Consider the following 23,064-nt stretch of genomic DNA (forward strand, 5'->3'; position numbering starts at 1 on the left):
TGGATTAGTTACACAAGTTAAGTTAAACAACGATTAGAATTCCATTTTAACATGAACCAAAATTAGGGTCTTTCAAAGAAGTAAAAATCATAAATATAATCTTGTTACACAAGAGGCTTTTGATGCATAAAGTGGCATGTGTAAAGACGGAAAAACCTTGAATTAATTAAATGGTACCCACCAGGCACACTGGACAAGCTTCTGATTCTGTTCACACTCCAATACTTGTAGGTACATCACAATTATCTGTAAAATAGACAAGTTAAAAACTTTATATTTGTTCAATTACCGATTGTGCCCCTGATCTCGACAAGATTGTCGTTTTGTGCACCATCTGGATACCATGGTACAAGTCACATGATAGCAGTGATTAATGATAAGTTCATAATAAACACAAACATACCTTGTCTGCCCAAGTGCACTAAAACCAACTAACCTAAAAAAGGGACTAAATTTCCCAAAAATATAAAAATTCTTGTTACGTTAAGTTTTATTAGTTTTTAAACTTTTTTGATCACACATCACCAATTCCTTGAAAATACTAAGCCATACATCTTTAGTAAAACCTTTGTAGATACGGTAAACTGTCGACATCCAATCTAAAGTCTACCAATCTCAAATCCCACTAATGCCATTCGTTAACAAGGTGTGGTGTGTTCATCCAGTTTTTATCTGTACCAACCAAAAGCCATGCCATTTCAAAATTTTGGTGTGGTAGCAAAACAATTCACCAGGCAGACAATGTATATTGTGGACGATTCAGACAAATAATCACCTTGTGAGGATGCTGTACATGCACACAAAATCCAAGTTCCTTCAGGACTCTTCGCTCACTTTTAATAACCTGATTCTTGAGATTGATGTAGTTCTGATCCAGGACCAAAGGATGGATGTTTCTGTAAGTAAAGAACTCTTTGTAAGGAGAAAAATAGTACATACTTTTGTGCTATTATAAGCAAGGCAATGCAATGAAACATGGCTGCACAGCATCTGGAGGGTATCGGAACATGGCCTCAACATAGCTTCACAAAGATAAGGAACCCTCTTAAACCATTCCTACTTGTAGTGGACATGAATACCGGAACACCATGATAATATGAAGTGTCTACTCCTAGAGCAAAATAGAAGTAATACAGTAAATAATCTTGTAAAAGAGACTTCTCAACGTGATTACACAGTATGTAAAAAGTCTTTGTAAACTTTATTAGTAAATATTTTTCTATAGCCTGCATTCATAAAAGCTTACAATTTTGTTTCACTTAAGTTTGTATAAAACACAACACTGTCGAAACATTAATATAATCAATACCGCATTTCACACAATGTTGCACAACTCGACTTCACGGTCTTGAAAATTTCAGCAGGGTCTAAAATCAGTGTTGAAAACCCCATGAAACTTTGTGAACATCAATGAATATTGGAAAGGCATGACTTGTCATCCATGAGTCATGGGCTTAATACACAACCAAGTGTCCATGAGGAAAAGTCATTCTGCTGTCTTTCCTCTTCATAAAAATGGGTAGAACATTGCCCAAATTTACGGTTCACCTTGGGAAACCAAAATGTATAACATCTGGTTGCACAGCAGAATTTTCTGTGTGCCTGGTAAATAATTTCAGTCAGCCCCTGGGAACAACCATTTTAAGTATTTCAAAAAATGTTATAGTCATAATTCCACACAGTATGTGCAACTGGCCATTAGTTCTGCTAATGAAAAAGTGCCTAACAAGTTTATACATTTATTTAATCTATTCAAGATCTTCTTGATACTGTCCTGTTGCTTGCTCACCTTGAAATTAAACCTGAAATAAGGTTTCAGACAATCCAATGGTACTTTGTTTATAAACAATCCATGCAGGAAAATTAACTTTCCGACAACATACCTACTAAATATGCAACAACAATTTTAATCACGATTATTAAATGGGTCCATTTCTTCAACAGAGACCAAAGGTTCCACTACCATACCTTGGTGTGTTGACAAAAGATGAAATGATCAAATCTGAGGGGTTTGTAATAATGACGACTGTGATTAGAGAAGTAGCCAAACACACGAGGATTAGTATGGCCTCCTCAATAGTAATCATTTTCCTTGGTACTTGGATTAATGGACTTGGGAAGGCATCCTATGCCATGTAAAACAGTCAATTCACAGCATATTAATACAGTCATAACCTTGTATGCAGCTAAGCATGTCTGTGCATGTGTATGTATGTACAATGGTTTATCAGTCAATTCACAGCATAATACAGTCATAACCTTGTATGCAGCTAAGTGTGTCTGTGCATGTGTATGTATGTACAATGGTTTATCAGTCAATTCACAGCATAATACAGTCATAACCTTGTATGCAGCTAAGCGTGTCTGTGCATGTGTATGTATGTACAATGGTGTATCAACAAATTCTTGGCTATATGGAGCTGATAAAATGTAGTGATGGATAATTGCATAAATACTTATGGATGATAAACTGTTTTTTTTAAAAAAAAGAGTAATAAAAGGTACAGATGTTAAAAAGGAAAAAATCTAGGCCCAAATATAAATCCTTAAACTACAACAAATATTGGTTGCCATTAAAAGCAGACGAAAAAAAACAATGAACTATTATTAAAATTTTCATTTTAGAACAAAACCAACTGTTCAAACATTTTGGCATGGTAGGTCAGTGGGTCAAGTTTTAAATTTGTAACACAAGGATCATCAGTTACATACCTGCCCTGTTGAGGACCGACTTACTCAGTAACAACTACCATTTCTAATGCTCTCAACGAGTTGTTAAGAAGTAATCAACATCAACCAACCCTTCCATTTGTTTTCACAACTACAGAAGTACAAAATACTAGTAACTAATTAATCTTTGATATATTCCCCAAAAGGCTATTACAGTTTTGCTTTTTGTATTTTTTTACAAATAATTTGTTAGAACTTTACCAATTAAAATGTAGATCTTGCCAAGACACTTAAACCTTGTATCTTCATATGGGCACAAATCAGAGCAAACTTTCCAAATTGTAAAAGCAATGCATTAGATCCATATGATGAAGAAAAGAATGAAGAAAATAAAAATTGGAAATTAATAAGCTTTAAAATATAAAAAAGGATACAAAAGACAAGTTACAATCCCCAAAACCAAATTTGTTGGGTTTTAAAAAAAATGAAATCCCTAATTCTGAATTTGTCAAGCATTTATTGCAACAAAATATATATAGATATCTTGTATAGAAAAAATAAAAAATACAAGGTTATCTTGGTTGGAGTTATTTGTAGATTTGAAGATCAAGCTCTCATTTTCATGAGTCTAATTGTTGAATTTAAATTATAATAAATCTGCTTGTACTGAGATTTCATTACCACAAAATTTTCCATTAATTGATCCCATTTTGTAATAGTCTTAGCTTTGTATGTCTCAAAAATTGTTTCATTGCTCCTGGTCCTATTGGACTAAAGAAAAACAATATTGTAAAATTGTCTGCAGTTACAATGAAAATGACTCATCAATATCCAGCTTGTAAATCAGCAATACAAATAGAAGGATTCAGCGTTTTTCTAGCCCCAACTTGTTACCAATCGACAATTTATAATACGTTTTTTTTTAAAGAAACGTTTTCCTGAAAAAGCTGAATTGAATTTATTTTCTTACCTTTATTAAAGTAAAAAATATTTTAATCTATTCTTCTTGCATGAAACCATTTTCAATTTGAGTAGATGAGCTTCATTTGGCAAAGCATATCTGATCCAATTAATTTTTACAAGATGACAATTCATTGAATAGGTAGATGATTATAGGCAACCTAAGATGATAATACAAAATCAATTATAACCAAGAATTTTTATGGTGATTATCAAGAATGTACACCTGCGAATTTCATATTGACTGTAAATGGAGATATCAGTTCTGTTATGTCCATATTAGGATGTCCACTAATTTATGGAAGTACTGAGCAAGTAATTTTTGCCTATACTGATATCAAAATGACACGAGAAATATTTCTGCTACTAAATAATGAAACAGCCCAACTACAAAATAAGAACAATAAAAAGAAACAACATTATTGAAAATGTCGTTTTGGGTTTAACATTTCATAGCACAAGAAAGGTTGTCCTTAATGGCCAGTATACCTAGAAAAGGGAAAACCCAGGCAAAAACCACCGACCAACGGAAAGCTATCAGTAAGTGATTAAAACCTTTAAACCACAGCTACCCACCAGAGACCCCTTACTGTAATAAACAAGACCACATTTACCACATACTGCAGATTAGCTTTACATTACATATATAATCAGAATAAAAGTAAACATGATTTGGTTCATTATGAACTAAGCTAAATGAGATGTAAAGAGAATGGAATTTATTCATCCAATTCAAATTTGGAGCTTTTAAAAAAATACTCTTTATAACATTATTTCAAGCCTATGAAGTGACAGAATATTGTATCCTCTTATGTTACATGTAATTATTCTGATAAAATATGAAATGACTGGTACTGTTTCTTTTATTGTTTCAGTACACATGCTAATATGCAGTAAAACAATAATATTTGACAATTCAAATCCAAACAACTTCCAGTTACAACAGTTTCAAAATATTAATGGAAACAAAAAATTAAATGATAAAATTAGTTTTTAAATTTTACACATTCATGGCCTTCAAAATTTAATCATGTACACCAAAAAAAAAAAGAATTAGTTTACAGGCTTACCAGCACACTCTTGTGGAAAACAGGTTCCGGGTTTTCCAAGATGAAAGTGTCCAGGTCTGTTGTATGTTTTCTCCAAGGTGAAATTAGATATTTTCATGGTCCACATGACCTTTTTTAACGGAATCAAGAAAAACTGACTTCAAAAATGTGTATTTTTTAAAACTCAAAAGCCATTTCCTAACAACTGATTTAGACATGATTACCAGTAAAGAAAAGTGCAACTGGTACAAGTCATAATTAGCATGCAACTCATTTAAATTTACAGAATAAAAAGGTTGACTATTCTCTGCATAACTGCATGTCAAAGTCGTTTTAAATATTTTCATAAAAAGCCCTTGAAAAATATATACCTCTGACAGTAATGTTTAACAATGATGATAACAAAGTTACCTGTGTAAACTAACCAAACTATAAGTAAAGATTTATCACAATTAGTGTTTGCTAATTCTGTTTCAAAAGAGCAACTGCAAGAGATAGGTCATGGTCATACATCACGCAAGTCTCCAACATGTTGCAACACTGCAAATACCTTCTACACATGATACTTATACTGGGTGACCAGTCTAAATGACCAGTTCAATCTGCTCAATCAGTTCCATTGGATCGACAAGAATGACATGTTTAGGGAAAGCCCACAAATGATTCTGGAAATATAACTCAAAGCATGCAAGTTCTGCAACCTTTAAATATTACTGCTAAGAGCCACAAAAAAATTGAACTCCAGATCATTTAAATTGTGACTTCATCTGGACTTATCTCCCATGATTTTTTTCCCAGTAACAAAACAATGGAAAATTGAACTAAAATTCATTTTTTTTAAACAAAAGGAAATAGATGGAAGATCAGACAGATACAATTTTTTTGTTCCAGGAATAATCAATGCAGCTGCCAACTTATCTAATACGGCAGTTCATACATGGCCAACATTCACCTCTATCATACGGCAAAACAGGTGTGCCAGGCTGCCAAATTTCAGTAACATCCATGTCAGATGGTCCCTTAAAACAGCATCAATTAGTTCAAAGTAGAGTCAAAGAATGTCCCCATGACAGTTGTTCATAATAACTAGATACACAAAAAATACTTTTTTGAAAGGGAGGCAAATAGTAGTAAAATGAAGGGTGGGGAATACAAAGCCCAAATGAAAGCCTTGAACACCATCCAAACGAAATATAAGGCTAATATCACATCAATATGAAAATCTTGCAAGTGTATCAGCAGCAATCTTCCACCACTAAATGTCAGATCAGCTACAAGTTTACAAGCAGGTCATTTATACTACATGATTACAATCTTCCAGCTCCTGCACAATCTCAAATGATAAAATCAGTCTTGAACACTAACAAATGCAGCTTGCCAATCTAGAGAAAATAGGGAGAGAAAAAAATTACAATGAAGATTTCACTTACTGGCCATGTGCCACAATTTTGCCACACAGCATCCATTGAAACGAGTCCTATAGTTTGTATTGTTATCAATTCATTTTTCTGTTATACTTTGTTGTTGTGTATAAAAAAAAAAATGAATTTTTCTACGACAATGTACGAGTCCTTCTATCAGTGAACTTGGCAAAAACACATTAAGCACCCATTGATATACATTACATCAATAAATGTTACAGTAAATCTTTTCTATTTTCTTTAATGGTTTACAGGAAAAATCGTTATCATTGTGGTAAACAATTTTTAAATAGCAAGGCCTTTATCTTGCATCTAAAAGTTCTGCAAGATCAAACCTAATCTGATATTAACAGTATAATTTGTAAATCAAAAGTATTCAAGTGGACTTAAGATTTGTAATGTTAGAAATCAAAGTGTTCCACTGACAGCTCTAAATTGCACGTGTTAAACATTTTTAAAACTGATACTGAAGAAAGTCAACATGCTCAAACGGGACTTTGAGTTGCAAGTAAATTACTTGAATGTTTACATGTTTCAAGTGGCAAGTAAATTTGCAGAACAGATACCCCCCCCCCAGCTAAATCATTGACATGTATCACTGCTTACAATTTGCTCGTATTACAGGCCAATAATTATGCTTTAGGAATGCGTTACTTTTTCCCCCCACATAATTAGGTCTTATGCTCTCCTGTGTATTGATTATGCTTTCCCAGTTCATTAAAAAATAGAGCAAAAATGAAGCAATAAAATGTTGTACTTGCCATTTTTATCATGAAAATTAATATTATTTGTCAGTCCATGTAGTTTCCTAATTTTCTATTTATAGCAACTGTACATGACACATTTCCAAGAAAACCTGGGTTTCTTTAATCTGATTCATTATGTTGACATCAGGTTAATTAGCAGATCAGTCTGTGAAGACATTATCGCCGGATGTTCAGTTAAACATATTTTTACGGTTTGACATGTTGATAAATCTCGGAGCTTGTGGGTCTCTTAAAATAAAAAAACATGTCCAATTGGAAAAAGGACAAATCAATACTGCATTTAAAAAAATGAAACGAATAATACGAGGTTCAGGGCATTGTAATGGTCTCTGCAGAATCTGAACCATTCGACTAAAGTTAGACATGTAGATGAATTGGTGTGAGTGCTGAATATAAATAATTTGTCATTATGTTGTGTGTTTGTATTATGGTTCTAATTCACATGGCATTCTGACGTACTGCAGATAAGGTTAAGTAGCAAAAATAAATTTTTCATACTGTACTGTAATTATGGCCTGCAATATATAGATTACACATTATATGCTCAGACTTGCTTTCTGCCACATACATTAGCTAAAATTATGCTTACACCTCTCCAGATTGGCGTGTATGATACAAGCACTCGAAAAGAAAAAAAAAAAACATCAAAGGAAGGACACTTCTCATGCATAGTGTAATTTGGCAACCAAATGTTTGCAAATGGAGACTTATTTTCAAGTTGGCAGCCTTTCTGCAACCAATACATCAGATATAAGTGGAGCACTGATAAAGACAACCAAACAAGTAAATATACATTTTCTCCAGATACATGTTGCTTTAGCCAAGATACCCAAGACTCTTGCAGGTACCTTTGAAATCTTAAAACTTCAATCGTTTCAGTACTTGATTAATTAGTACACAAAGATGGATGACAACTTGCCCATAGAAATAAGAGATTTGACCTGTGAAATTTATAACCAGTGTTGTACCTAAAATCCCATCGGCATGGGACGCTGACTACCCCTCGCCTTAAATTTCAGGGACACAAAATTTCATCGAGACAATTAGTTGTTTCAGAAGTAATGGTCAAAAAGGCATGCATAGGAATAAAAAGTCTTGGGAGACATTGGGACAAAGATTGCAGGAAACCCACACTCAATGTGCAAGTTACACCAGTCGGACATTTCTAAAAAAAAAAACAGCAATTTGCAACAGCCGTTATTGGTGAGAACAATAGTTAATGACACTCCCGAGTCACAGTAGCTCAGATGACAGAACAATGGAATCCCAATCAAACGGTTGTGTGTAGGATACCTACTCAAACTGGATGCCATGTGTCCTTGTTATACAAATTTATCTTGCGTCTACTATGCATGAAAGAACCAAATAAAATGCCAAAAGAGCCATTACAAACCAAACATTCCTACAAACAAGGTTGCTTCACAACTTACGAACTATACTGTCACTATAACCTTAACTGGGTCCATGCAACTCATAGAATCATTTCAATACCCATGGTAAACTTTGTACAATATCCGATTCTGGAAGGCTATTTTACTGATTATGAATTTTTCAGGGAGGTTTGGTTGCAAGTAAGGTTTTCGAGCGATCAAGTTACAAAATATACTTTTTTAAGAGACAAAATAACCGTAATTTTTTTCATATTTCACCACAAGCAAAAAAAAAAACAAAAAACAAGTTGTGATTCTCATTAATGACAACTTTACAGGATTCTGGTCATGGGTCTTACTATCAAACAATTCAGTATATCACAGGTCTTACTATAAAATAATCCCATATATCAGTCTCTGATATTTCACTTCACTGCTTACATCATTGTAACATATATTACACAAGAATATCAGGTTGCCTCTTAATGTCATGACTCTCTAACAGTTATAGCAAGGTACCACTGTGATACGCTATGCATCAGATTACACTATATCAAATTATCACACAGCATTTATTTATTACACAATGTGAAATGTACTGCACATCGTTTTTGGGACAATTTTTTATATTCAATTATTCCCAGCGATTCGTTAAATTTCCAAGAATTTTATGTATGTCATTTTATGTTGTATTTTGTTGTTATGCAAGCTGTATTTTATATATGGCTCTGATATTATGGTGAATGGTCAACTTTAACAAAACAATAAAAATCATTCAGATTATAAAAAATGCAACAGAATAATACACTACACGACAAACAGAGCTATAGGTATGGGTGCACTTGATTCGAAGATCGAAAAACAGTCTGTGCGCATGTTTACTGTGCATCTGCAGGTACTACTTACATATCTTGGGTAGTACCTGTACTTCACGTGTATTGTTTCACTCATCATGTGTATTGTTACACTCACAGAATGAACAAAATTACATAAAAGACATCAAAATGTACTTCAAGTAGATTGTTAAATTTTTTACAAGGTTGGTCACGTGGCTCATCTTCTTTCAAGGTCTCTCTTAAGTAGCAACTACCACTGCTGGCACCCATCCCCGCCCATCCTCACAAATGAAAGAATATCTGGATTAGGGGGTTAACTAGAGAAAGAGCTGCAATTTTAAATGGTGTGTTCCTGATCCTGCCATTTTAAATCTTCAACCTTTCAACTAGCAACTTCGAATGCTGTACACTCGGGCTGTGAAAAATGATTCAACGTTGCTCATGGTTTCATATCAGTATCTAAAGGCACACATGCATCAACTGTTGAAAGGCATGCAAGGACGGACACTTTCCTGGCAAAGTTAATCAAATCCCGTTAAGCATTTTTTATTTCGAGATACACGCAGACCTGCCAACTCTGACGAGTCCATCTCAGTAAGGCAGTTTATTTATTCACGTAAGATTGACCAGTTTTCAGTAAGGTGTAAGAAAATATCAATAAGTGATTTGTAAAGCTGGAAAACATCGTTAAAAGTTTGATGCAGAGAAAACAAACAATGTTCAACTGAAACAAATGTATAGTATGCAGAGAGTTTATTTACCACTAGTACAGGTGCACAAACTTTAGTTCCGAACCCTATGCAACTCAATAATTTGTTGCGATCTCTTAACTTGCAAGTCTTGGAAATCATCCTTTTTCCATTTCACATGACGACGGCAATCATATCTCCTGCTACGAGACATACTCAAATTAGCATATGATGTTCAATAAACGTAATTGTGTCATATCCAGCTTTTATTCACAAGAATCTAAATACTCCTTTTATTCTTCTGTGTTGATTATTAACAGTTTTGTAGAAGCTTATTTTCCCTTTTGTCTTTAAATGCAACATTTTCTGGACGCTATTAAAAAAAATCTATTATCAACAGTTTGTTCGTTCAGACGGTTCGCATGAACAAAAAGGTGAAATTTAAATTGTCTGGGGTGTTACTGTAAAGATAGTCTGGTTCCAAGACTAATTTCACTATATTTAACAAGAAATCCGGATCCAAATGAAACGGAATGGTTCAATTTACAAAAATACCAAATGTGCCAAACACGCTCATTATATTGGCAGGCTCTGCTGTATTCATTGACATCCATTTTCTTCTTCAAATGCAAGTGGAATTTCAACCACCCAAATTTTGATGTATGCTCCAGAAACAAAAATAATTAAGGACTACACAAAATACATAACATTTGGTCAAGCAGTTCATTTTTTTACTAATAAAAAACTCTGCCTAGCAATCGAGGAATTGTACCCCAACATCATTCTCTGAGAATATTTTATTAGTACTATTCCCACCACAAACTGCCAGTGCAAACTTAAATTTATGAAATCGCCATATTCTGATCATTACTGGGGACAAAAACCTTACATGCAACAATATTTTATGAACAATAAATTTTAATACAGTTCCAAGACTTACCATCAGGGCCCCTGGGTGGCAGATTGGTGATAGAGTCCAAGGCACTTTACATCTCAACTCTGCCAGAGTTCAAGTCTCAGACTAATGCATGGGAAAAGTGAGAAAGCTTGCAAGTAGCTTCCTGTGGCTCAGTGGCTCTTCTTGGGGTTATACTCCACCAAATGTACTTGCCACCTTGTATAGCCCATCATGTGCTGAAAATGGCATTATACCCCACAAAACCAAACCAACTTACCGTCAACTTTAAGGACACTCAATAAAAAAGCACCACTGACTCTGCTTCTACAGTTTTCATCAGCCACAACTAGTTGTTGGCTTCCTGAAATCATTCCACTATTAGTCTAAACAATGAATTGCTGCACTTTACACATTAAAATATTGATTTTAGTTCATACATTACAATCACTTAATATGGTGTCATCTTGTACATGTCGTCATATATCAACTATATACATTCACACAAATATGAGGGTACCTAACAAAGTTTTAAAAAAAGGTGATTTGCAACACGGAAACTCCAAGCAGTCTTAAAGATACATGCCAATAAAACTGAATCTTAAATGATTTCTGGGCTTTAATCCATTAAAGTACTTTAGTATATTTTTTTTTAATTTACTAGACCTGTATGATCACACCCTAAAACATTCATATGTATGCAAAATGTACCATATCTATGTGAAGCTATGCCAACAGCCTTAAATGAACTTTTTTTGTGTGCACTGAAGACCCTTCTTTGCTTTTACTGTATACAAACCATATTTGCCATGTCAAGGGTCGTTCCATGTGGCATGGCGAATATTGGCCACGGATGGAGTTGACCCCTGGAGGATCTCAAGATGGCTTCTGACCCTTTCGGGTCTGGGATTGGTCAGGACTTGCTTTGACCCCAAACACAAGGTCAAGGTCAAGCTCCACTCCAGATGCTGTGCACGGCAGCAAAAGAAAAGAAATAAGAAGTTAACAAATGCTTCATGAATGACCGGCTTCTTAACAAATTAACCCAAAGCACTTACTTTTTAATTTTAATCTTTGACTTAACTTGGAACAATTTAAACCTAGTATCCCTGCGGAACGTCTAAAACTACTGGTATACCTCTATTCTTATTTCTGACCCTGTGCCATACAAGAATCTTACGGGGTGTTTTTTGTTTTAAAAATTGTCTAATTTTCTTGGAAGTCAAAGGCCTCGTGAAAAGGCATATTGATTGCAAAATAATTTTGTTTTAAAACAAAAACAGTTTAAATTATATACATGTCAATTCGATTTAACAGGGTTGGAGTCAAAGTGACCTTGCAGATCTGCAAATCAATTACCTGTAGACTGGGAGATCCAATGGCAAAAACATTCTCCAGAAGAAATTTTCTATAATTTTTTTTTTATTATAAATAATTGGTGGGGAAAAAGCCTCTTGTATGTAGTGCAAACATGCCGTTACATTTACAGTACATTAATGACCTGTAGCTATAAACATACATACCAAGAAAGGACTGCAAATCCCTGACATGTTCAACAGCTAACTGTGCACATGCTGAATTTCATTACTATAGATCTTCTGCTGGTATTTTGCTTCCATGGTTTTCAAATATTTCAATTCATCTAAGGCCAACAACAAAAACTGTGTGTTTTCTATCGCAATAGTTTTAAAATTAGAGTTGACATTTTGTCTTTTTTTTTACATACACATTTAATGTGATTTTTACTATTGTGAACATGAGGGAAGAGTGCTAGGGTTGGAAATGAGAAACTGGGATAGTTGGGTGACCTGAAACACACATTTTTTTGTTTGGCCTAAAGAAAAATTTAGTGTTTCAACTTCAGACTTTTATTCCGAGTTAAAACCAGAATAGTAAACTTCAAACCTGTATTCAAATTGAATTGTCAACTGCAGAAAACTGTGAACAAAATAATTATAGACATGGTTCATGTCTGCATCTTCTAAAAATCGCAAAATAAAAAGGAAGAAGCTAAATTACACTAGCTGAGGATGGATTAGGATATTTGTAGTTGCCAAGAATGATTATATGCATACTTACTTTTGGTTACGAACTTGTTTGATGTGATGGAACACGTTGATCACATCTCGAATCCGTCTTGGACATTCCTCAATCTTAGATGCCAGATTAATGCAAGCCATAGCAAGAACCTTAAAAAATAATTCCAGAAGAAACGATTTATAAATATTTCTATGTGAAAAAAAATAATGGACTTTACTAATGTACATTCGTTCTCACAAATTCAATTTCCAGTATGGTGCTCACTATACTGGTATATATACACTGAAACGAGCACCAACATGAAAATAGTCAAACGTTTTGACATTATTTCATGTCAGCTACGCACTCAAATGATCATCTCAGAAATGAAAGTTTCCCCCAGTTGGCATTATTTCCACTGCCAGCCCATTCTGCACATGGTGCTCTTTAGTTCTACAATGTAAGACATAGTACATGTATTTATTTTAGTGCTATGTCTTACTACCCAAATAACAACCTTGTATAGTGTGTTCCGATGTCGGTTAACATTGAAATGAGTAGTCAAACTTTCAGGAATATCACACACTTGGCAGCCTATATCAACACTCTTCCACTAATCTGTTTAATTAATATACTTACTATGCTGTTTCCATCCTGGCAGAATGAAAATATGTCACTAGCAAATGGATGCATTTTCATTTTCCATCGACATACATTTGAATTTGTTGCAATGCAATAGTAGTCTATGTATGCCAAAGTATGTTTAAGTAGGTTCATGTGGCGGTTATGTTTCTTGAACGAAACAAAATGTTGCTTACTGTTCCAATAGGCATAATATATTTTTATTTGTTTCGTTAAAGAATAATCTCAACTTCACCCAACTTACATATGACCAACAAAACTTGATAACCAGTCCATTTCTTTTTTCAGAATTTCAATTTATTAGAGAAAAGACATCAGTTAAGTCTGACAAAAATATAACTTTACTTTGTAGGAAAGCGTCATTATTGGTTGCCAGTTGTGTGTGATATATCTGAAAATTTGACTTTTGTTATACTGTTAGTCGACATAAAAACATGCTACACAGTGCCGATAGGAAGTAAGACACATCCCAAAAATAAAAAATCGGGTGATGTGTATTACGTTGTAGACACAACATCCACGGATTGCGCGAAATATTCATGAAAATTTGGCTTCCTTTTTCAATATCAGCAGACATCGAAACACGCTATACAGCGTTATTTAGGCAACAAGATATCGACACCCAATACATAAATATCATGGTCGATGTCATGCATTAAGCATGTAGAATGAGGACACAATGAAGCCCAACTCTTTAAAAAGCACTGCGCTTAACCCCAAAATAAATGTAAAACTATTTAAAGAGGGTGTGACAAGCCCTCACAAATTTTTTTAAATCCATTTTCAATTTGGTTAAAATGTTTAGTATTACAGTGAAAAGGAAAAAAGATAAATATGTAGGTCAGATTGGTTGATCACCAGTGAATAGCGTGCTTACCTCCATATTGTGTTTCACGAACGATTTCGAGTAGTAAAATCTTTGGAATAAAACTTGACCAGTGGCCATTGCGACCTGAAATTTGAAGATAAAAAAGTGTATAAACGACGGAAATTCTACAATTTACAACATTTAAGACTTTTTTTTAACAGCTTGTAAAATCAATATGGCCGTCATTATCGACATACCTGAGGCAACTTCAGCAAGATTCCTGCGGTTTGAATTAGCTCACACCCCAGGATCCGCAGGTCCATTTCTGTTTCAAAATCTAACCCATCTTGTAGAGAAGGTGTTGGGGATAGTTTATCATCAGGTATCAAGACGTTTTCAAGAGTAAGAATTACCCTACTAAAGTCACGAATCATCGTTACAGTAGGCTTCGAATTCACCTCCGCCATGTTGCCAAAACGTACCACTGACGTCATTTAGTCGATCCTGAAATATTAATACACAATATATATTCTCAAGTCCATGTAGAAACTGTTCTTTTTACATATTATATAAAGCTAAAATCGGACAGGGTTTATATTTATACACCTACTAATGCTGTTATAATCCAAGAAAACTCTTAAGAAACCTCTGAACTATACCTTGAGCGTGATAGACTCAAATATGTTGGTGGTAATGAGGTCCGATCGCTATCTACACAGAAAACTGTTACGTAAAACACAAAGACTGGTCCGCCACTATACATATCACGTGTTTTGCCTGGTTTCCGAACGCGTTGTAGATCCCAGAACAATGCAAAGTTATTATAGACTACCAGTTTATAAGGTTTATAGTGAATTTTTAACAGGAGGAAACAAGTCTATCTTTACATAGTGTTTTATGACTTTAATGATACGTCACCAATAAATACAAAATTTCTATGTCCCATAAATGATAACGTCTGTTCATTTTAATGATAAAACGATTCATATTTGAAAAACGGAATAATTCGTGGGATTGGCCATACACTGCAGTAGTAACACAAACGTTTGTATTTTATTTTTAGTTGAGGACTTGCTGAGGAGTCTACACAGAAAAGAACTACATATCTGAAATGACTAATATTTTTCGACCTAGATTGTACTTAATTTGCAGCGTATTGTATCTGAATTTTGAATTTTGCATTTCTCGTAATATTAACCTTGAAAATGTTGCGAAAGATGTTAAAATCGCAGAAAAAGATGTTTTATCAGTAGATAAACTTGAGGTTCCAGAGCATTTAGATGCCATAAAAATTGAACAAAATGGCATGCTGAACAAAGACTATAAGAAAGAGATATTCTTGGGAGATCATGAAGAAATAGAAAATGATGATGCAGAGATCGCAGAATCAAAACTGAAAGACATTTTCTCAAAGTATGTAATGTCAACAGTGCAATATGTAACAAAGAAAAGCATTGAATAGGGATGACAGTGATAGAACATTTGCATTTCTTGTTCAAATAATAATAGCTATACAATCCATCTTTGTCCGTTCACTGATTTGTAAAAAATTAAAACCATGACAAGTATTGTAAGCAGTAAAATTTCCCAAAATAGTTTTCAAGCATATCAGTCACCAACAGATTTTTTAAATAAGAAACTTGTAAATTCTCTTCTTACTTTAAAAGATTGATGCAGTGATTCATATATTGGGTATGATTATCACACTTTCATGAAATTCAGGCATTTTAAATGGCTTTGAAATACTTTTGTGTCCTTGTGATTTCTAATGGGCAGTAGTTTCTCTTCTGAATCTCAGATTTTGTTTTTGGTCAATACTTTCTGTCTCGTATCTTAGTCAGAACAGAGCTATTTGAAGACAAGGATCTCTGGACCTACTGCTCCTGAAACAGAGACCTGACTGGAAAACTTGGGGTGGGGTATAGGCAAGGAATGAGGAATTCCATTAGTTGATGTTATATTAAATCAATAATAAAAGATTACAATCAAAATACGAATGGAGGGTTCAAGACAAACAACTGAAGGTCCAGGATGTGCTGACATTCAGTCAACTAAATAGTGCATGTTAACTGCAGTTCATGTGTTATTTCACCTATAGCTTAAAATAGCAGAATCATGTATCTATAATAAAGATTGCTTTTGCGGTGAAATTGAGAATGCAAACCACTTTCTTCTAGACTGTTCCAAATATTCAAGTCTTAGAGATAAAATTTTATACCCATTACTGTCATTATTTGATGTTAACTGTAGAAAACAGCACAAATGTTTACTTAATTGCCTGAACTCACAACCATGTGAATTGCAATTCTGACTCATTCCTATGCTTTGTATGCATATTTTCTGTAAAACTATTGGTACACGCATTAAGATCCTTGATGTTATATTTTGTTGTTACATTTGGGGAGACTGCTAATAAGCTTATGCTTTCTACTGAATCCGCCAAGTCATTACATTTCTAATTTGACAGTGTCTCAAACAGATATGGTTTAAACTAAATGGCAGATGCATTATACAAAAATTACTTTGCATTCTTGTAGCACATGCATCTCTTTTGGTAAAGTTTATACAAATTGCAATTCACCTATGGCTATGCATTTTTCTTGGTTTACTCATTGAGAATGCATTACAGAGTTGCTGTTTGCATTTTCAAGAACAAATTTGTGAAAATAGGATCTATTGCATTCATTTTCATTTCAGAGATTGTTAGTGCATATATATATATATATATATATATATCTTTTGATTTGACAATGACATTATTTTGGTGGTATAATTATCAATTTTTATTCGTTAAGAGAAATATTACATCTGTCCAATCTACAAAAAATGTTCATTATTTAAATGTGATAGCAGGGAAACTTAAATTAAAAAATAACCATCCATATAGCTCAAGCTTTAAAAGTTTGTTGCTTTATTTACTTTCAGAGTAGATTTAAATAAGGACAATGAATTGACTGTTGAAGAAACAGAAGGATGGATTTTGGAAAAGGTGCAGGAACATTTTAATGAGGCCTTGGAGGAAACTAAAAATGTTTTTAAACACCTTGATCCTGACGGTGACGGTAAATTTTCAGATATATTTTATCAGCATGTTTTAGTGGGAAGATATTAAGATACCCTCCATCTGTGCTAAAGTACATTTTTAAACCCGCTAGACAGAAATGGACCAAATTGGGCAAATGAGTTGACCTGTGTTATGGGCTGTTCCAGTAAAACATACACGAGACCCAGGGAAGGCATGTTTAATGTGGGATACTCAACTGTAGATGCAATTTTTTTTTAAAAATTATCATTTTAATATGAACTCTGTTAAATCAAAGTACCCTAGCATATATTTTATAAAAACTGTTCCCTGGATACCATGTATGTTTAAATTGAACAGCCCTAACCATTTGTGAGAGGGGTAATATTTTATTTTTTTCTTACCAGACATTCTTAATGCATTCATAAGACCAGGATGTATAAGCACATATTTGATATTATAACCCTTGTGTCACATCTGGGCAGGGAGCAGGAACCATGTTATAAAAGGTAGGGATTTGCAATGGCATGCCATGGAAGTGGTTGTATTGTATTGCCTTGTTCTTTTCTATCTGCTTATGCTTAGTGTAATTTTTTGAAATTTTCTGATATTTTTATGTATTTTCTCTAAATAAGAAAACTTCTTCCCAAATGACAATGCTGAAATTCCTGTACTGTAGAAATGCATGTGTTTCACCAATTAGTATTCTTAATTAACAAAGCTAACAAACAAAATAGTGTATGGTTATACTTGGCAAAACATATGGGTATGTGAAGCATTCAGTTTGGCAAATTGACAATGGCAATACAAAAAAGGCTGTATCATAATTAACATTTCAGTTGAGTAACATAAGTATCTTAGGAAATTAATGTTGTCTTATGACAGGGATTATAAAGCTTTTAGTCTTTATCAAAACAGCTTGGGGCAAAACATACCAGAGCCTCTATAACCCCATGCCTAGAAATTGACCATTGTTATGTCATTTAATTGCACTAAGCTATTTATCATCTGATACTAATGATACCCCCAGGCTAGGAAATTGACCAGTATTATGTCATTTAATTGCACAGAGTACTTATCCTACTCACTCATACAAGAGCTGTTTTTAATAAGGAAGTGTTTTTAATTAATAAAATTGTGAATAGTGTCTTAGGTCTGTAGACAGGAAATTAAAGATGATAAAGAATTTTGCATTTTATTAGGAAGTATAACTCTGTTTTACTTTTTTAGTTATATAATTTCTAATATTATTTTAGATATCATCCCCAATGCAGATTCATTTCTATTATATATATATATATATGTATATATATATATATACACACACACACACACACATAGTATACATACTCTCGGATTCAGCCAATATGGGTATGTGAGAATACTTGCCAGTAGCTTCTGGAGGGTCGGGGGTTTTTTTTCCTGGGGATTTCCCTGGTTTCCTCCACCTTTAATACTGGCCACCATATATAGCCTATCGTGAGCTCAAAAATGGCATTAAACCCTACAACAACAACATATACATACACACTTTACTTACATTTGCTTATATCTACCGACATCTGACCAGGTTGGAGAAATGGATGAAGGGTACAATCTGTTACTCTTATTTTCATCAGAAGTTGACCTTCATCATGAGAGGCTATTTTTTTCTTTTTATGCTGAATACTGAAAAGAAATCTGAATTTGTACAAAACTGAGTGAACAGAGAAGTATTTTTTTAAATAAAAAAACTTCTATGTCAATAGGTAATTAAATTTTGTCCAGAAACGCACCAGCATTGAATTACATATGTGCTGCATTGAAGAAATGTTCTTGTGCAATTGCACTTTGTACTGGTTTGACTGAATATACGTATATAAGTATATAACAAATGAAGTCAAAGAACAACTTCATATATAGGACATTAGACATAAGGTGGTGTCCCTTTTCTTTCACTCCTTTATGATTGTGTTTTCCAGTATAAACACTAGCACAGGTTAGTTATATCCTGCATGTGACCATTTTTCCTGTCTTGTGGAGCATTCTGACCTTCTAATGTGAGCAAAGTAGCGAACATTCCGTATTTACATCATCACTTGTACATTCTTTCACAATAATCAAGATGAACATTAATTGCAACAAATTTATGTCTTGCAATGTACATTGATTGAAGTGTCATACAGATAAGCCATTTTGCTCTGATCAACCCAGTTACCTGGGTGCGTGCGCGTGTTTTGGATTTTTAATGTTGCTTTTTTTAAAATCGGTCATATTGCTACAATGTCTGCCATGTCATAGGTTATAGTGATGGCATCATGCTACAGACATGTAGCATGATATCCCACCCAATCACATTATCCTGACACCAGGCCAACCAGTCCTGGCACTAACCTCATAATGCTGATCGCATGACAAGGCAGCTGTTAGTACCATTTTTGTACGTGGGAAAGCCTGCCAGTAGCTTCTCCTGGGTCGGTGGTTCTTTCCTGGGTTTTCCAGGGTTCTTCCTCCACCAGTTATACTGGCCGCCATATATGGCCTATCTTGTGCTGAAAAATGGCGTTAAACCCTAGAACAACAACAACAACAACAACAACCATTTTTGTAAGTCTTTGATATGACTCCACTGGAGTTCGAACCAACATCCAAGTTACTTAGACCATTGGACTGGTCTATGAATTATGTACACAGTACCTCTAGTCCAAAGTAATGACATAAAGGACATTGATATAATTGTTTCATTTTCAAATTCATCTAGTCTTTAATACTTCTAAAGAGTCATTCTATTCTAGACCAGTTATAAATTAATAAATTTTCGTTATTTTGTTTCACCTGTCTCTTGTGGATAAGAGTGGACTTCATTTTTTTACCTGTTCACATTGGCATCATTGCACAAGCTATCTACAGTACACAATTCACATGTGTATTTCCATTACCATAGCACTGCAGTGTGCATCCTTTGAAAGTTAAAATGTGTTTAAACATTATTTATCCTTGCACTTAGTTTTTCTGTGTAAACCTAATTTGTTACACTGTCATAGGATATGGACATTTTCAGTTTGAAATTAATCTTCACAATACACCATTTTGACATAGTCCTTTATTGTTCATTTATAAATTGTGATAAAAACAATCTTGAATTATGCATTAATGTGGGATAGGAAAATTTGGGAGACAAACTTTGCATCAGACACTCAGCAAGGATTCATGTCCGATATAAAGCTATTAGGTAAGCAATCCTTTCACATGGATAAAATTAACTGCATGCAAAGTATGTTATATTATTTTTACATTTGTTTTCTTCTATTTTATTTAAGGTTTGGTAGATTGGAAAGAGTACTATGTCCATTTTCTGCTGGCCAAGGGTCATCCCATTGAAAAGGCTACTGATCATGTAAAGGATTACGATGTAATTGACATGGATTTTGATGGTAAGCAACACCGTAACTTGAAACACCATAAATCTATAAAAAAAAATGAACAAATATACAGGCATCCTACCGTTTTTTTTAAATCAATAAAACAAACATTATTTCACTTGTCAGAATTTTTATTATATTTTCAATTTTTCAATGTTCATATTAGGGGAAGGGACATTATATTTAAACGCTTAAATGCCCTCTGTGCTGCTCTGCTTCACAAAGTAAATCTGTCAACTAGGATTTCTGTAATTTAAATTGTGCTGGCCTTTCTAGAGGGGGATGACAAATGCATTTAGTAAATACATCTGAAGAAAGTTACAAGTACATTTATTTCTAAAACTTAATATTTTCATTAAAATATAAATTACATGTTGTGAAATAAATGTAAACAAACTGTGTCATCATTATGAATAACCATTGATATAGTTTTAAAACTGTCTTCATAATTATGTTACAGATCACATCATCTGTCACTCTGTTGGTAACAGACTAAAAAACAAACCAGTCTCCTCACAATTACAAATATTCTTGCTGTCATATCCCCTGCATATATCATTTAGTCTTTTGTTCCAAACTTCAACAGCTTCATTATTAACATCATCTGATTCTCCACTGAGGACAGAACACATAATGTTTTGTCGGACTTGAAATCTGTGCAGCCATCCGTTACTTGAGGTAAAGTTGTCATATTCCATTTCAACTGACAACATTTTACTTTTTTCTTAGATCATTTGAATGGTGAGTGGAAGTTTCTTAGTATGTGCAGTGCAAAACCATTCAAAAACCTTGTCATTCAAATCACGATACAGACATCTCTTGGCTCAAACAATCTTCCTTTCTCAATCCATTTCACCTTTACACTTCTGCAGAATTGTTTCCTTATCTTTCACGATATTGTTTATCTGAGTTTTTCCGACATCAGTTATCTGCAAGGATTCTCGCTTCCCCTTCCCCTTTTGGTCAGTTGAATTACTTTCACTTTCTCTTCTAAACTGAGAACTGTTCTTTTCCTCGATGACATGTTGATCTTTTTGCAGCAAGTTAAGTTGCCAACAATAATACTGGTAAAACAATTTTTTGGCATCTAAACAAATTGTCGTGTGTTTTTAAAGGAAGTGATCTTGTCACTTGATTCGTTACTCGCAGTCTGGTAGCCTATTGTTTTTATACATTTCTTTACACTAAGTGAGAGAAGCCAAAACAGCTTCAATATGTACCATTTACATCACGCAGATTTGACCTCACAGCTGTTAAGATTTGTAATCCTGACAATTATTGTCAGCTAAGTAATAGCCACTAATTATCAAAGTGAACAAGCTCAGCATCTTACTAAGGGAAGCCATTAAGGCTATCAAACCATTTTCCTGCTGACTTGTGTATTGTACATCAATGCTGCCACTTCTCAGCTGTTACTACTGTTCAATAATTGTAATCTTAACAATTGTCAGAGTGACTAAACTGGACATCTTATGATAACACAACAGTAAGGCTAATTGGATTACATGTACTTACACTTTTGTATGGATTAAAATTTCAGTCTTTCTCAGCTTTATGGAATGAATGTGGCTTCTCATGAGGCATAAATGATACAATATTAACCTTAGTTGTACATGTACTTTAGTCAACACTTCTTTTAGTAACGAAAACCTGACATCAGGAAACAGAAATCGGGTTATTTAACACATGTTATGAATAAAATACTGGTTCTGGATACATGTTAAAGTAAAATTTGGCTGCTTGTGAGGGGTAAATTTTATATTATTGCAATAATATGCTGGCTACTGGTTGCATTAGCCAGGTGGCCTTTCCTGAGGGGTACTTTTGAACACAAACTCATTGGTGCCAGTGGATTCTGACCATAAGGAGCTGGTGGTGAAACAGGCAATCTACCAGGTGAATTTTTTTATGTTTGGTGCTACTCACCATGTAAAAGTTAAATTTTTAGGTAGTTCTCCCTGTTTTGCTTTTGATGTTTTTCATCCAATTTTGAGAACCTTTAAAGATTTAGTTAACTACAGAAATGAGATTTAAAGAACAAATGCAAATGAAAGGCATGATGTCACCATTTTAATATTTGAAAATGTTAAGTTTATTAAAATATTCATGTCATTAGGGGCTAAGGTGGCTAGAGTGGTCTCAAGTGCTCTCCTTTATCAATCACTGACATCTCACCTCTTTCCATATTGATTTGAGTCTTGGATTTGGCAGTGTCAGCGGATGAGAAGCTTGCTTCCTGTGGGTTGGTGAGTCATACTGTGATTTTCCAGAGTTCTTCCTCGAACATTTATACTGCTCATCATGTATAACCTACATGTGCTGAAAAATGGCATTAAACCCAAAACAACAACAACAACATATCAGTTATTATTATTATTATTATTATTATAGTACAATTCCATTTATCAGAGCTACCCAGGGAACATCAGTCTTTTGTAGTTCCAGCATGTGGTTGTTGTGTAACTTGTTTTACATTAATTCAAAATGCTGTTTGGTACATAAGGTACTTTAAATG

The 23,064-nt window shown here is 34.0% G+C and overlaps 2 protein-coding genes across 3 annotated transcripts in view; one reads left to right on the forward strand and one right to left on the reverse strand.

The window, feature by feature from the left end:
* The window catches only part of LOC149781145 (cyclin-L1-like), a 33,993-nt gene extending 19,366 nt beyond the window's left edge, over nucleotides 1-14,627 (reverse strand). The window contains exons 1-5 of the mRNA XM_089935254.1: nucleotides 14,384-14,627; nucleotides 14,196-14,270; nucleotides 12,737-12,846; nucleotides 776-896; nucleotides 182-246 (exon numbers count right to left, since the gene is read on the reverse strand). Of these exons, the coding sequence (XP_089791380.1) occupies nucleotides 182-246; nucleotides 776-896; nucleotides 12,737-12,846; nucleotides 14,196-14,270; nucleotides 14,384-14,620 (608 nt within the window). The 5' untranslated portion in view covers nucleotides 14,621-14,627. The remainder of the gene's footprint in view (nucleotides 1-181; nucleotides 247-775; nucleotides 897-12,736; nucleotides 12,847-14,195; nucleotides 14,271-14,383) is intronic.
* Nucleotides 14,628-15,013: 386 nt separating this feature from the next.
* Nucleotides 15,014-23,064, forward strand: part of LOC149781146 (45 kDa calcium-binding protein-like) — a 31,170-nt gene continuing 23,119 nt past the window's right edge. Inside the window, exons 1-3 of one of the 2 annotated variants that reach the window (XM_089935256.1) lie at nucleotides 15,014-15,170; nucleotides 17,052-17,188; nucleotides 20,448-20,561. In XM_089935256.1, the coding sequence (XP_089791382.1) occupies nucleotides 15,097-15,170; nucleotides 17,052-17,188; nucleotides 20,448-20,561 (325 nt within the window). In that variant the 5' untranslated portion in view covers nucleotides 15,014-15,096. Of the gene's footprint in view, nucleotides 15,540-17,051; nucleotides 17,189-20,447; nucleotides 20,562-23,064 lie in introns of both variants that reach the window. The other variant, XM_089935255.1, reaches the window with a different exon arrangement.

The sequence above is a fragment of the Sinohyriopsis cumingii genome, chromosome 15 (assembly GCF_028554795.1).
Source record: "Sinohyriopsis cumingii isolate HCF-2022 chromosome 15, ASM2855479v2, whole genome shotgun sequence".
NCBI classification, from domain to species: Eukaryota; Metazoa; Mollusca; class Bivalvia; order Unionida; family Unionidae; genus Sinohyriopsis; species Sinohyriopsis cumingii.